Genomic DNA, 17,154 nt, shown 5'->3' with positions numbered 1-17,154 from the left:
AAGGAACATGATGTAGAAACTAAAGGGTCTCAAGTGAGTTGTTAGTTAACCTATTATTTGCCTGCTTTGTCTATTGCACCCACTTTCACCATCAGTATCGCTCCATTTTCCATGTGTCTTATTTGTCTATCGCTTTGTCTATTAATTTCATTAATCAGCCCGCTGGCCTACTTTGCCCCCGAAAAACTCAAATGATATGAATACGGAGTAAATTCCACTCTGTAAGTATAGAGTTCATTCCGTAAAAAGGGTATATTCCGCTTTCCACAAATATATCAAGTAAGAAAGTTCGGTAACAGATACTAAACTTCGGCTCATATTTAAAATCGAATTTTTTAGGTCTTGGACTAGGGCATTCATAATCCTGAAATTATCTCGACCTAAAACCATCTTAAATTCATCTCTTTTTATCGCAGGGCTGTTTAATGGCCAGATTTTTGTTGACACGCCTATGAAGTAGTTTTTATGGGAAGTATTGAATTGAGAAACTTTTAAGAGTTTCTCGGTTCAAAAAATGCCGGAGAATTCTTCAAATTCGGTGTCAGATGCTCAAGATTTGAATTAAAAAGTTTTACAAAAAATTTCTGGAGCCTACGTATGGTAATTACAACAATATTAACTTAGCCTAAAAAGTTAGCTAGTCTAGAAATGTAAAAACCAATAGGTAATTTTGCTAAAATTAATACCTCAAAATTTTTATTTGAATTCATCGCTCAGTTCAGAAACGGCTTTTGAAACTTCTTGTGCGCGATATTACTTATGGGAATAAATAAAGCATTGAACAGAAATTAAATGGAAAAATAAACCGCATGAAAGCAACGAGAAAGGTAGGAAATGAAAAATGAGTAATTTTTTAATGATATCGAAACGTAGTTGAAATTCATAAAGATGGAGTAAAATTAGGAAGGATATCGATAAATAAAAGAGCTAGAAAGATATGATAGATAAAATAATGATAATAAAATACTGGTGAAATAATATTGGAAGAACATTTCTTTTTTAATAACAATGACAATGATACTGGTCGTTAGTATAAGGCTGTGGATTGTGTGGAACTTCTTATTGAGTAAAGCAAAACCGAGAGGGTGCAATACATATTGAACACATATTCTGCAGTCAATGTGAGTAACCCCTCGCACTCAGCAACTAGTCAAGGTGGAACGAAAACGAAACTGAGGTCATGGAGCCTGGCGAGGCGAAGAGGTTAAAAGGGTGGCGTTCCGGCGGATTGAAGGCGAAAATTAGTGAAATGAGGAAGCCAACGAGAGCTCCAGGCACGGCATAGTTTAGGATAACAAACCGTCGAAACGACGAATGTTGGCAAAAACGTGGGCAAAAATTAATGACCAAAAAGAAAGCTTCGCTAAATAAACCACGGCAGAGACACATTGTTAGTGCAAGACGTAATTATTTATTTATGTTCCACGCAAAAGTGTAGAGGGTGTGTGAGCGGTGGGCCGCGGCTGTGTGAGTGAGGCGCTCTCGCGACTGGGGTGTGAGCTGCAGGGTTAAGTTGTGGACGGGAAAGGGGAGGGCCACCCCTCTTCGTCCGCGACAGAGCATGAGCGGGCGGGAAAGCTCGCGAGGGAGGGGGTTGCAATGCAAAGGGGGTTGTTTGGACCGACGCACTGAGAGCAGCGCCACTCACGAAATCTTCGATCGGCTAACGCGTAGAGCATCCCGGCAGCATGTTTTTTCTCCCAACGTCGCCTCGCCATACATTTTTATACGATTCTTTTAACCTTCTCTCTTCGTTCGATTTCCGCTCTGTTTTCGGGTAGACTTTTGAAAGTTCAAGTGTGTATCTGGCATTTCGCGAGGACGTTGAAACGGTCGTGATTTTCTCGTATCGCTCCTGGTACGCGCCGAGTCAAATCTCGTCTGGTTTGGAGTCCTTGTGGACACGTTGCTTTGACCTTTATTCGGTGGTGCGTTTTTTTATCGCTGCTTCGATCTCTCTCGACGAGATTCCACTTGATGTTACCCCGAGGTGACTCTACCCCTCTTTACACAGTGTTTTTACACCCACCGTATGTGCTACGTTTGAATTTTGGCAGTGATAAACCCTCGGTGTAACCCTGTTTTGATGCTCGGATAACCTCTCTGTCTTGTTCGCTGCGCGGAATATTTCTGGATCTCTCCACTCTCACTATTTCACGTACGATGTAAGAGTGTCATTTTGTGTCGAAAAAAGTTCTGACGGGCGAATTCTTTTTGATTTTTGTTTTTTTGCCTCTTTTTAGTGCCAACATTACGAACTTTTTGGAGTGTTAGAGGTTACAGTGTCTTAAAAAGGTATCAATTGCCTTAGTGTGGACTGCGATTGGATAACTGGAAATGATCGGAATCTGTGCCAGACGTAAGTGAAATCTAAAGTTATTGATTTGAGTCATGCAAAATGATTCGACGGGCGGTGATTGTGTTAGGTTAGGGGTGAGTGGTTACGGAGGCTCGGTGAACTCCCCGGGGCAGCATGTAGCAGGTGACAACAACACTGACCAGCAGGCAAAGCCCAATAATTGTCGCTCTGTGTCCAGCTCATTTGGCAGGCCTTTCACGTATTTGCCAAATCCAATAAACCCTGCCAATGATGTCAAGCCGCCCCAGGTACCCGCACGTCAAACCGTCGAAAATAAATCTAAAGAACAGGGGTCAGCCAACTTTCCTCCCAGCTTAAAAACATTTACACCGCAAGTTCAGCCCATCGCCCCTAAACCCAGACCCCCGGTCCCCCCAAAGCGGAGTGAGTGTACTCGGCTGTCCACCGTGACCCCCGCTCCTAATCAAACCAAGTCAGAAACCTCAGAACCCGAGAAGTCCAGCGCCGATTCAAATTCGAAAGATCAAAATGGGCCATCTCTCCTGGAGTCGTCGATCAATAGCAAGATCAAGACTTTGAAACATGTCGATCCCCCGGTTGCTAAAACCATTTTAGACTTTTGCGAGGTGACTGAAAAAGAAATTATATCGAATAACATCAACGATGGGCACGAGAGTGACAAAAAAGAGAAAAGCAAAAATGTCGTTTTCGAAAATCAACTTTCAGGCGGCGTGGATGAAAATGAAGCCGAGAAAGTCGAGTATAAAATCCTGAATGATAAAACACCCCCGAAGGCCCTACAGAGGACGGTTTTCGACGTCGTTGCCAAAGATCGAGTGGTTGTGAACGAGGAAAGTGATAAGAAGTCACCTGTGGACAGTAAGAAAGATGTGATAACCAAAGACTCAGACCTCAAAAGGAAGGAGCCTTTAAGCGAGGTTAAAAAGGATTACGGGACGTTGGATTCTATTATCCGACAAAATGCTCAACAAATCAAACAGTCTTGCTCAATTAATAAGAATATAACAAATAATAACACTAACGTTATTACTAATAATTTCATTCCGAAAACATCGAATTATGACACTTTGCCTTTGAATAACAAAAACGAAGCTCAGTTGAGAAGTGATAATAATTCGATAAGCCAAAACGCAACAAGGAATAACTTAAACCTACACAGGACGAATAGCTTCGAGAAGAGTAACGAGGCCATCATCAAAACCGACAGGGATTTGAAGAACGATTTTTCCGAGGTGAACAGAATCTTGAACAAAGTCGATAAGGTTGTGAAAAACGGAGAGAAAGCTACAAGACTGACAGAAAAAGACTCGCAGGACGAAGAAATAGACAGCGACGATGACGCGGATAAGAGCGCCACCGCGGATATCTGGGTCCGGACAATCGAGTCACCGGTGCGGAAATCGGTGAAGGACTTGGCGTTGGCCATCGAGTCCGTCGAAACCAAGACCATCGAGGAGAAGTTGGACGTGGAGAAGAAGAAATCCAAGCACAAAAAGGAGGACGACGACCAACCGGACTTCAATGACAAACCCTACGGAGTGACGCAATCCCAAAGCTCGAACCAGCTGTCGCTCCCGCCTAACCAACGGCAGAACCAGCGTCTGGTCGGTTGCGAGAGCCTCCCCTGCAGCAGGCCCGGATCACGCACAGCATCCAGATCGTCCTCCCCCGCGTTCTTCGTCAACGACAAAACCGCCAGGGACAAGAAGATCAGCGCGGCGGAAGCCCTCGGGGTCGTCGCCAAACCATGTCCCCGCATCATCCCCTCGAGCAACACAGCCTTCGCCAAGGCTAACTTCGAGTTCCGGCGTCAATCCCTCGGCAACCTCTCCGACTCGAAGTTCGGGCGGATCTCCAGCGGGTGGTCGTCGCACGTGCCGTCCTCGGCGTCGACGGACGTGGAGTCGTCCTACGGCTCGGACGTCTTCGACAACCGCCGGAAACGCCTGTCCAAGCGCTGCTCCAGCGTCGACAGCCGGACTCTCTCGCGGTGCTACCCGGACAAACACGCCGGGCACTTCGGCTCCGACAACCGGGGGTTCCACACCCTCTCCAAGATCTCCCTGCGGAACGGGACCGGGCACCCCGACTGCAAGTACTTCCCCAAGTCGACGGTAGTGCCCTCCGGGTACTACTCCCTGGACACGCCGCCTCCTCCGCCTCCGCCCGAGCACCACCGACGATCCTCCAGCCACGGCTCCAAGTCGGAAAACGGCCCGAGGCCGCGGTCCACGTGCAACTGCGGCCATCACCTCGCCTCGCTGTGCGTCCCGGTCGGGAAGCGCACCTACTCGGTGGAGGAGCTCCCTTCGTCTCTGAGCCGTCACGGAGGCGTGCCCCCGCCCCCGTCTACCGCCCCCCACCCCCACCCGCCTCCGGCCCTCGTCGATCTCAGTCGCTCCAACAGGTCCTCCTTCGGCAAGTCCCAGCAGCGGGTCAAGTTCGCGCTGGACGAAACGGATCTGGAGAAGATGGGGTCGTATACGAGTAAGTGCGTCGTCGGGTCCGAGCCCGAGGGGATCATGAAGAGGTCCTCGCGGAAAATGACGCAGTTCGATGACCTGTCCAACAACCACGGTGACCCCAACGGGATTCTGAATCTGCCACCTCCTCCGCCGCCGCCGTATCACTCCGTTGGGACTCTGACGCAGGTAAGATTGAAGTATGAGTCAAATATTTGATATACTATTTGGACGGAGTTAAACAGAAAGGAACCAAGCCACATCAGGATCGAACCGAGAAAAAGAGGTTTAAAGTTTGGCTCCTGCATAAGACTCAATGTAAAAGATAAACTTCAAGTTCAATTTCTGCAAAATTTGCTCCAACAAAAACTTTGAATTTTTGGCGATAGATAGTAGAGCAGTGGTTGAGTTCAAAACCACTCATAACTCAATTTTTTCCAAAATGTGGGTTGGTTCCTTTCTGCTGAACTCAGTCCATTTATAATATCGTCGCTCCTCTGTCGTAAGGGCGTATTTCAATTTCTACGTGAGCCAGCTTTTCCGTGTAACTTTACGCTTCCCAGGGCTCATGTGCGACAATAGAGATACGCTCTTACGTCAGAGGAGCGACGATATGTGATCGATCACAGGAATATAGCCTTTACACAGCAAAAACTCAAAATAGAGTATCTAAATATACACTGGAAAAAAAAACACATTGGATCTAGAGTCCAGACTCTTAAAAACATCGACAAGAAAAAATACTCTTGATTCAGTCAGATTTAAGCTTAAACCAAGCCTCCAAATTTGAGCGGATTTCCTTTTGATTTAAGCTTAAATCTGATTGAATCAAGAGTCCTTTTTCTTGTCAATGTTTTCAAGAGTCTGGACTCTAGATCCAATGTGTTTTTTTCCAGTGTTGCGTTAAGAGATTTTCTACGAAATTTCTAATGTCATAAAAGCGCCTGTATATAGTCACCTTCCGGCCAAAGTATCACAAGCGCCATGCGACGTTTAAAAGTTTCCGACGCCATTTATTTCTTTACAGAGAAATCGTTCAACGAAACTGTCCGAAAATTTCACTGAATTTCGTTTGTGCTGCCAATAATCAGTGAAATTTTCAAACAGATTCAACTAACAATTCCTCTGTAAAAAAATAAAATGGTGGCGGAAATTTTGAAACGTTGCATGGCGCTTGTGATACTTTGGCCGAAAGCCGACGATATGTCCGACGAAATCAAACCTTGGTCAAATGAGCTGAGATCCGTTTCAATCGGATTTATTATGAACCCTAATCGGGCCCTCATGTACCCTCCAAAAAAGGGCCCGATCCAAATTCAAAGAGAGCCAATTACGGGCAAAACCAATTGGTTTTCCGCGGAAGATATAACAGAATGAAATTTCCATCTCAGGAATGTAGTTTTAAGATGAAGTCTTGAAGTTCCAATCAGCTATGTGCAAGTCTCAAAATCATTGAATTAAAATGCCCTATTTTACCCTTTATCAGCACAAAAATAAATTAAAACGCACACAATTTGTCATTTAGAGAAAGCTTGGAGGGGAATATTTCAAAGTTCACTACCCGATCCGTGACTTAGTAGCGACGGTTTTCAGCAACTTTTAGCCGCAACGAACTCAAATATTGGGTGAACAATATAGATGAGAGAGAATGAGAGACAGTAAAACAGATGGAAATCCATAACAATTACAGTGCGGAATCATTGCTACTGCATCGGAATGTTGTGTATGTTGCCTATCTGTTGATTGAAGGGGTTTCTCGTGTTGACAATGCCAGTAAAATTGAAGTACATTTGCAACTTTTATTCGCTTTACAAACTAACTGTTCTTTGTCCGATGGTCTGATCGTATAATATCGGCATTCATTGGCGAAATGATGTCAACATATATATTACATAATTTCATTTTGAAAAAATCGAAATTAATTTTAAAAAATCACAACTTAGTTTCCGTAATTTCGTTACAAAATGCTACTTGGTGACTTCGCGAAAGAACCTGACTTTTTGGCAGGTTTCATTTTGTGTGTAAGTTGCGCATCAAAACTTAATTTTGTGACGAACACTAAGCATCCAAAAAATATGTGACAAAATCGAATGCTGGGGTTTTTAAGGATGTTCATATTTGATACTCTACTGTACTATTTTTTCTCAAACTTTCTGCTAGCGTAGTTTGCTACGCAGTAGTTTGAGAAAAAACCACGTGACTGGTGACTATCCACCAGATGAAGGGTCTACGTGCATATAGGAAAATTTTTCAGGGAAGCTATCTCTGCCAAATGAGGTGGAAACATTACATGTAAAGATTTCAAAGAACATATGACATTCTCTGGCACTCTACAGGATAAAATTTGGGTCGTTTTACACAAAGTTTTACGCACAATTTTCAAAGAACCCTCTCAAAAGGGTGAATGAAATTCACACAACATTTTGCACAAACGATGATCTTCATCAATTATTAAAGGAAAATAGGAAATAAGCATGTATTGCATATCGAATTAAGTGATTCCATGGCACAACACGTTGTGCTTGTGTTTGGAGAAAAACGTCGGTCGGGATGCTAGCTCACCTGAGAAAATTTCGGAGCCCTTCATTTACAGTGCTGCCATGACTCGGTACGGACTTGGAATGCTTCAGTAATCGATTTTCTCGGTGGTCCCAGGGTTTACAATTGTGCCGAACAAAACTCAGGGAAATTGTGCTAAAAACTTGGCATTCTGCTGGGTTTGTTTAAAATCCACCCTTATTTTCACAATGAGCATTGAATGGTAAAGACGTAAAGGACCACCTTTTAACAATTTTCAGGGGAGCCGCCCACAGTAATTAGGCACATTCTTCGTACAAGAGCACGGTCGAATACATATTTATGATTTCCACCCCGTACTTTTAAGCAAAAAGCGGAATTTTAGTCCACAAGCAAGACAACTGTGCTCGTAAATGTAGCTCCATTCCTGCTTTGAGGACATGAATAATTACAGACGTGGACTCTTTTATAATGTAAAAGTAGGCCAAAACGGTTCCAACGTGGAGAGCTTTTTGTAAGTTTGGGAGAGAGTAAAACAAAACCTATGACGTCATCACGTTTCCCGCGGCATTTCATGAGGATTGAAATAGAGAGGGGTAATGGAATATTTCAGGGATAGCTTTCATTGTGGTTTTGAACAGACTTTGTCTGAAGGATGGCTACCGCTACTCATGATAAAGTAATAAGTTACAAATACTTTCCAGCACCTTGCAGAAACTTTGCAATCGACCGATGAAGACTGGATTTTTTTACATTACAATCACTTCAACCCTATCGACGGTGAAGCTATCAGACCACGTATCTCGTTTGCAGTGTTTAAAAATCTCCGCTTCCATTTTATTTGATTCAATGAGAAAAAATCAATATCATTTCTTGAAATTTTCACAGAGTTTTCTTCGCACAGAGAAAAAAAACGCAGAAGTTTTCAAGAATGGAGAATTTGCAAGTGTTTAAAAATTGATGAATTTCGCGTTTTAGTGGAACCTACTGAGTAAACCGAACACGAGGAAACCTTTGGCTCACAAATTGAGCGATTAGGAGGAGATATGACAAAATTATCTGATCTACTAAAATACATGTGTTTAAATTGGTAGTGCCGCCAGATGACGTCACTAGGCGGTGTATTTTTTCACTTTTAAATCTATTTTGATACTATTTCCCATACCAGAGCAAAATTGAAAAAAATACTGCGAAATCAGCTCTTTAGGCAGTCTCAGATGAAGCAATAAAAAATTTGCGTGCAAATTCTCCATTGCCGTTAAGTAGTTTTCCATTTACATAAAAAAGAATGGCAGGAAAACTGCAACGTTGCAAGGCTGTGCTCATGTGAGCAGAGAGCAACCATACCGTTTTATAAAAGCTGTGAAGTATAAAACTACCGATTAAAAGAGGGATCTGGGATATAATAAGTTACTCTTACATACAAGCGAGAGACACGATGGCCTCTCATTTTCACCACAATCAACAATATCAACTAGATTATAAAAATATATCAAGGTTAAAACTGTGTCCATCGAGGGGATGAACAAATTCGGTTGACAGGGACCGATCATTAATTTGATGCACCGAGGCGGGGGCTCAATTCTAGGAACGAAGAATTCAATTCAACAAACCGAAAAACTTTGGTTCGTGGGGAGTACACGAATACATGTTCCATATCGACCGAAGTTAGTCCGTTCCCTGAACTGAACCTTCGGCGGAACCGCGGTCTGGTTCTCTTAACCGAAAAGGTCGGTTCGCACGACCGAGGGTTCATTCCTAAGAGCCGCAAAGGCAAAGCGCCTTCTGAACTCACAACTTTGCTAACTGTGGTTATTCTCCGTGTTCGCTTTTCACTGAAAAGGGGAACCTTATTTTGTTCTTTACATTTCATTGGACATGCTGTGATGATGTTTATCCACGATTTGCGATCCAGCTAACTTTTCCCCCGCAAACAGGGCCGGATTTACCTTCTTGCCGCCCATGGGCCGCCTGTATTTTGCCGCCTCGTCTCATTCGTTTTGAAACATCCATAGAAACCACCAGGTGAACGTGTCGGAGGAGGAGGAGTACATAAGACGCGTTTACTCGCGTTTGGCACATTTTTTGTGAAAGCCCTGTCAACACTAGCAAAAGTTTACGGAACTTTGCTCGAAAATTAAGTTCCGTAGACCTATCTCTGTGTGGACGATGTCTTTCATTTATAAGAAAAGAACGGAAAAATTATGAATAAGAATAAACATGAATGTGGTCTACTGATATTAATTTCCGCCACCGCGTCAACCGCATTGTGTTTGGCGCAATGCGTGAAGTATCCCTACAGTCTCGTAGGCGCTATGCGTTTCACGCTGACCGCTGCTGACCAAGTGACCGCACTGTTTTTGACGCAATGCGTGAAGTATTCATGGAGTCTTGTGGGCACTATGAGTTTCACGTCAACCGCTGCTGACCGCACTACGTTTGACGCAATGCGTGAAGTATTCATGCAGTCTTGTAGGCGCTAATATGTGTTTCATGCTGACCGGTGCGCCGATAGGGCTTCTCCTTTCCTACTCAAGTTCTCGCCATCATTGCTCTCTGCGCCGTGCCGCTCCAGGCCAAATTGCGTGTTTGGTTTCTCTCTCAACTAGACTAATGAAAGGCGCTGTCTCTTGTATCACCGAAAGACGAACAAATTAGAAATTACTATACTTTAACTCTCAGGATATGGGAGAATTTTTCGCCTTTCCTCATTTGTGATTTTTTTCTGAATCAGATTTTTTTCTTGATACCTACATTTGAAAAATTACAACATTTGCCGCCCCATAAATTTGCCGCCATGGGCCGCTGATCACCTTTTTAGAATTGGGTTTTCTGACTCCAAATTCTTAGAAAGTAGAATGGGTCAGTTGCGCTGGTTACAAAATCATGTTTTGATGCTTGATTCTTGTAAATCAGTCAAAAATAATAGGATCTGTCCAAACAGCAACTCCCTACGTTCAATGATAACCGAGATATCGCCCTTTGAAAAATCACGTTTTTGACGTCAGCCACCGCGGTAGTAAAGTGACATCCTTGGTTTCTTCCACCTCGCTTTCATCCGAGTTTCATGTTGAACAACCAGTTCAAATTTACGTCACACTGACTGATGAAAGCAAGGTGGAAGAAACCAAAGGTGTCACTACCACGGTGGATGACGTCAAAAACTCAACTTTTCAAGGGGCGATTTCTCGGTTAAAATTGAAAATTGAACTTAGAAAGTTGCTGTTTAGACAGAGCTTATTTTTTTCGGCTGATTTACAAGAATCAAGCATCAAAACACGATTCTATGACCAGCACAACTGACCAATTGGCATAAAGATTGGAAGGAACGCGGGGTGTACGTCCCTTGCTATCTCCCCTTCAATTTTTGAGGTAGGCCAGAGAACATTTGCACGTATCTCTATCAAACGGAACTAAGCGGCATCGGAGGAGGAAGGTAGAGGGGGGCTTGGATTGGCGGCAGAACCGGGCGTCGGGCTCATTCCGTCCTATACTCGCAATGCTTTTCCATGGCGCTTAGTTCCGTTTGGCAGAACGCGCTATCCGGCATTCTAAATTCCTCAAAAAGAACTCAAATTGGCGCTTAGTTCCGTTTGGCAGAAATACGTCCATTTGGTGCATCAAATGGACGTATTTCTATCAAACGGAACTATGTGTATTAAGACATGAGCCCTGAGACCCATAAGAATATGTGCATAACAGGGTTCACGTCAGAATACACATAGTTCCGTTTGATAGAAATACGTCCAAATGATACTCGACCCCTCTTGACCTTTCCCAGAGTCTAAGAATCGGCATTGGTGGCACGGCCCGTCGCGACCCTCGAGAAATTTTGCGGGAGAAAAGTTGGCCGGACGGCAAATCCCGGATGAACATCATCACAGGATGTCTAATGAAAGGTAAAGAACAAAAGAGTGTTTCTCTAAGCGGAGGAGGAGGCCGAGCAGCTCAACTGGCTTCGTTGCCGTCGCGGGCCGGGCGGGGCGCGCGACGTCTCACACTATCGCACGGAGAGGGGATCAGCTGCGAGCGCTGGGTACACAGAGCAGCTCGAGTGTCAACATTTTCGTTCATCCGGGCTCTTGAAGAGTTTTCCTTGCCGCTTTTCCGCTTTTCATCAGCTCCACAATCTCGGGCCACTCGAGACATCGACGGCCCATCGCCACCGCCAACGCCAACGCCGCGACGCGACGCGATGAGACACTTGATACGGGCAAAACTCGACATTGTAGTCTTCAGCCGGAGACAAATACTGCCCTCCTCAGAAAAAACGCCGTATGAACATTCCAGAGTTGCCAAATTTCCTCCGCTAATTTGTATTTTTGAGATGAGATAAGAATATTTTCTTTTGAAATTTTCAGATCTTTTAGATCTGATTATGAAGGAGATTCTCTGAAAAATTTGAAGAAAAATATTCACAAATTCCCCTGAAAATTCATATTTTATTGAAGGAAATTTGGCAACGTCTGGAAGTTCATACTGCGCTCCTCCTTAGCACGGCAGAATAGGCCCCTCTCCAATGGCATAGCGATGGTGGGCACTTTATTTTCCGGGGTTCGATCACTTAACCATCGGAATCATAGAGAAAAAAAGGAGGTGTTTGCATTTCGGGCATCTTGGAATTTTTTTGATGACGTAGGTCGGTACAGCGACGTTTATCATCGATTTTCTTGGAGATGGTGTAATTTATGGAAAAAAGTCATTTCATATTTCGAATTCCGGATTTCGCTGGCCAGATTGTACCGACCTACGTCACAGGGTAAACAAACCTCAAGATGCAAACACCTCCTTTTTTTTCTCTATGCATCGGAATGGTCTCTGTGATCACCGACGACTTCGTATTCATAGTCGTTCCTTAAACATCTTTTTTTTTAGGAGGTCCCATATGGCTCACATTGTTATTAAAGAGGGCTCAAGAGGATCCTTCACATAGCATAAAAAGACCATTTCGACGTATTTCTGTCGAACGGAACCATGTGCTATGTGAAATGGACCGCAGTTTAAAGAACGAATAATGGATGACTGAAGTGCGAAAAAGTTTTGATGCAAGTTGGAACCTTCTTTTATCGAGGTGGCTAGACAATAATCAATAATTATCATAGAAAAATAGATCTTTCAATGTTCACAAACACAAGTTTTGTTAGAGGTACCTTATTCAATATTTTTTTCAAACCTCGACCTCTTGACGACTATGTTAGGGGAGAAAATCGCGAAAATTGCATTGGGAGACGCGTATGAGACTTTGGATCCTAAAATTTTTATTGAATAAAAACTGAATGATTTTTACCTTTTTTTCGGTTTTCAGGGTGGAAAGTTACCATCGTCTACCAACTCCATTTTGAAGCAGCCAAAACCTAGAGTAAGTCATTTTGATATCAGTTTTTAACTTTCTGTTTAAAATTTAAGGAGCTGATTCGATGAAATCAACTAAATATCAGGAGGCCCTGTTACGATCTACATATAAATCGCTGACAGTGTTTAAAAAATCACCCCAAACATAGACCTCATTCTTATCGAGGGCTTAAATTAAATATGAACTTGAGGTTAAGACATAACTTTACGACTGAAAAGAAAATAATCAGGCGTGTCCTACATACGTAGATCCATTAAAAATAGCTCCGTGTGAAAGTCGCAGTCTACTTTTCAGTCTGAATGTAAGTCACTGCTTGATATAAAATTTTAATATAACTATAGGGACGCAGACTAAACCCATAATTCAGGCTGCCTGTATCTGAGCTTTGAGTTAAATTTAAGTACTTAGCACAGGATTTTTTGTGTGTTAATGTCTTGTTTGAGCGCATTACCTCTATAACCTTTTTTTTTAATGTGTGCCTATCGTAAAAAAGGAAATAACGAGTAAAATTGTATCTGCCTAGAACTCTGTAATTTCCTAATGGAGCGATCAATCACACCCGAAAGAATGTATTATATGCAATAAGCGTTTAATTGTGTAAGAAAAAAACCCGTGGTGTGTTGCTTCTCAAGTTTGAAATCACCTCATTTTCAATTAATAGTCGTTTTTCTTCTCTCCTCTTTTCAATTTTTTCATTCGATATCCCTGAATAGTTTTATGATTACAGAGTTATGGTAGAGCGCAGATTTATTAAAGAAACCAGATAATCAAGCAGAATCGTTCTATTCGTAATATTATGTGATCCTTTTTGCACCGAGATTCTGTTTCAAGATGAAAAAAAAAAGGAGAGGGAGAGGGAGGACGTAAGGAGATTTCTGAAGTCGGCAACTAAAAATTTCGAGGCGCAAACTTTAGTAATTTCTTCAGTTTCATCACTCATTACACCATAGGAAGTGAACTGCATGCAACTGTATGAGCTCATGGGAATGTTTTTTGCCTACTTGATCAAATTGAGGGCGCACTGAAAAAATTCAATGTCATTTGCCCAGTATTTTCTCGCAAATGTATTATGTATTTTAAGTTTTCACTTGCGTAAGTTATAATATTGCTTTCTGCACTGCGAATAATTGTTTTAAGTTGTTTGATACCGAATCTCACGAATTATGGTACAAGGAGGAAGAAAAAAATGTTTTACAAAAATTAACTAGCTGTTGCGAACATCGAGATAAGATGTGTCAAATGTGCTACAACAAGGATTGCTGCATGCTGCATACAAACAGACTTAAAAAGACTTCCTTCAAAATGATTTTCAAAATACAATGGAAAGAAATAAAAATTAATGAAGAATAAAAAAACAAGGTTTTCCTCTTACCGTATGGACTGAGTTACTTTTCCATGTTATTTTAGGAACCAACAATATTATTGCTAGCATAGATAGATTTTGATTTTACAAATTTGAATTGTTATCGTAAAGTTTTTACCCATTCTCCATTAAATTTAAATTACCTGAAAGACGTAACCTGAATCGAACGCGAGAAAGATAATGTCGATGTAAACTATGTATGCCGATTTGCAAGGCAGCGATGTAAATTCTTTATATTTACAATTGATAATTAAAAATTGCAAAGAACATTTCTTGAAAATTTCAATGGTTTTTTTTTCTTTCACGGTAGAGAATAGTCAAATTCACCTACACCCCTTCTCAAAAAATTAAATATAAAATAAAATAAATAATAGGAGTAAATGAAAACATGTGCTCAAGATACAGGGTTTTCGTCTCATCTCCAATGTTTGTTTCGTAATCGAATTTCTTCTCCTGTGCCATGCTGAAGAATGTATATTCTTTTGAATTCAACAAAATATTTATTTCTGCCATAAATCATGAATAATTGTCTCTGAACTTTTCAGATCCATTGGAAAAAATGGAACTCTATGAAAAATTCAAAGAAAATAATTTTTTCAGTTCTCCGGAAAATTCGTCTTTTATCGAAGAAAATTTGGCAAAATATGGACGGCCTTACCACGGCCAAATATAATACCTCACGCCAAAAGAAAATTGTTTGTAGGAATAAGAAGGCCTCGCCGTATTGAACTGTGCCCACCGGCACCAGAGAACTGTCGGCGTAAAAACCCCTTCAATTGCGAGCGACGCAACTTTACATACGGCAACGCAAAATTACGAAGAAATCTCATAATTTCTGTAATCCCTATTGCAGGATTTTCGTCACATTGGACAGTCAATTAGAAATGAACTGATGAATCCGATCGTAAACTTAAAGACTGAAAATCGAAATCCCTAGATAAAAATTTCTCTCGTCTGTATTTGGTAGAATCAAAATACGTTAAAATCGCCAAGATCACGTCATTTTAATTTCCTTTGGTGTTTTACCACTTCCTTAATTTTTTGATAAGGTTGCCGTTGTTGCATATTCTTAGATAAAATACGCTGAATGTCTCGTTATTTAGTTTGCCTTTTAAGTAAAAAAAAAATAATAAAAAAAAGTTCGAGTGTCAGCTGTTATGACGCTGCCGAAAATTGTCCAGTCATGGACTTGGGCATAAGTAAATCAGCAAAGCCATTACTAGCTGAACTTTTGGAAGACCCTGAATCTGCAGTGAGCTGTCACGTGGCGAAGAGAATAGGCATTCACTTTTTCATTTCGCCTTCAATTTTGGAGGTAGGCAAAAAACATACTGTGTGCTGCTATGAGAGAGGATATCCACCTAACGATTCACGTGTTGCATCAAATTCCGACCAGATGAGCAAGCACTTAGGTACTTAGGTACGCTTCCTCTTGTTTTCTATCGAAGCTCTGTTATTTTTTGATAAGTGGATAAAAGTGTAAAACCAATTTCCATCACTGGATTTCCTCTGAGAAGCGTGCATCCAGAAAACGCGACTGGATAAGTACTTTCAGCTCTCGCGAATGTTTGTTCTCGCTCGAAAGTAAACGCGAGGATCCAGTAGGTGCTCGCCACGCTGTAATATTTTAATCGGGAAGTTGAGCGTAGAACACGCGGACAATGGGAGCAACAACGGTATGGTCGATTCCGTCGAATAGCGGAGAAAACGAACGAGTGTTGAATGAAACAGTCGAAGGACGTTACACGATGCATGCCACGGCACCGCGCCTCATTCATGAACTCGAAAAACACTCAATTTGCAACGAAGTGTGTGCGCGGGGAGCGATCGGTGTTTCGCTTCAGTATTTCGATTCGAACGGCGGCGTCAGTGCAGTGGCGCGTCGCGACGCCATTGGAAACGCTGGGCAGCCATTCGCCTTGTCTCCCCTTTCGTAAATCCTGTCTGCGCCAAGAAAGCTGACGCATCTCCCTCTTATTGTTTACATTCTCGACGCCGTTTCCACAGTCAGTCGGTAAAACACGGTAGTTCCCTCCCACCGTCCACTCCCGCGAACTCCGCTGCCGCCTGATTATTTACAATTCGAACCCTTCGATAGTGAAAGTCAGAGGTGCAACCTGATAGCGTCCAACAAGCCGCGTAACCTCTTCAGAAGTACTCGCCGTTCGGAACATCAAACTGAAATCGCGAGTTTGATAGTTCAAAACGTGATTAAGTTACTAGTTCTAATGTCTAAAAGCGAATTCAATTCAATTCGATGAGATTTCTCGACTTTTAGAAATCGACCGCTGCGCAGTAACCACGCCTGGATTTTCGGGCTGTTCGGTTGGCATCCTGTTGTTTACTATCACTATCCATTTTCGTGAAGTTGCGTTGATGCGTGTTTGTGTACGCTGTTACTCGCTCACTTGAGTGAAATTATTTAGTTAAAAGTCACGATCTTTTGTGCTGTATTATTCTAATCGTGCCCCAACGTTGTTTTCGTAATTCGGTTTTACTTCGGTGCGGTTTTAATGTCGACAATGCCCAATTTTCGGACGTTCCATGCCCGTGTATGTACATCTGTGTCATCTGTCTGTGTAGGATGTGAGATGAATCAGTTTTAAAATTTTGTGGATGCTGCAAATGTTATTAGAGTGCTCATGGATTACTAAGAGTGCTTATATACCAATTTAAATAGTTTCAAGTGTGTTGTTTGTCTCAAAACTTGGATTTACACCTAACTCTACCGCTGCAGCAACGCTTGATGTATTTGAGCGTTTACCTCTGAAGCATCACTACTACACATTGACTTTTGGTAAGTGATTTTCATTTATCCCTCACCCATTTATCATTATCTGCAGTTGCTCTTACACAGGAGCTAAATTTTTGGTATCTCCTGGTTACTATTCGAAAGCAGCTGCCGCAGGGGAGGCCAGGAGCAATCTATCAGAAACTGTTATCAATTCAAACTGTTACAACTCCTATAACTTGAGTCACGAAACATGGCAGTTGTTAACGGATCTTTTGCAGTTGACAACTTTCTTGCCACCAGCAGCAATTGAGGATTGCAAACCGGCGAAGATGTTGCATTGCTCTTTCAAAATTTTGATTGCGCATGATGGCCTTCGACTGAGAA

At 42.3% G+C, this 17,154-nt stretch overlaps 1 protein-coding gene across 1 annotated transcript in view; it reads left to right on the top strand.

The window, feature by feature from the left end:
• The first annotated feature begins 1,632 nt into the window (after positions 1-1,632).
• LOC109041943 (uncharacterized) overlaps positions 1,633-17,154 on the top strand; it is a 261,452-nt gene continuing 245,930 nt past the window's right edge. The window contains exons 1-2 of the mRNA XM_019058459.2: positions 1,633-4,992; positions 12,626-12,679. Coding sequence (XP_018914004.2) covers positions 2,392-4,992; positions 12,626-12,679 — 2,655 coding nt within the window. The 5' untranslated portion in view covers positions 1,633-2,391. The remainder of the gene's footprint in view (positions 4,993-12,625; positions 12,680-17,154) is intronic.

The sequence above is a fragment of the Bemisia tabaci genome, chromosome 3, assembly GCF_918797505.1.
Source record: "Bemisia tabaci chromosome 3, PGI_BMITA_v3".
Taxonomy (NCBI): domain Eukaryota; kingdom Metazoa; phylum Arthropoda; class Insecta; order Hemiptera; family Aleyrodidae; genus Bemisia; species Bemisia tabaci.
The sequence above is the reverse complement of the archived record's forward strand: the minus strand, read 5'-3'. Positions and strand labels throughout refer to the sequence as shown.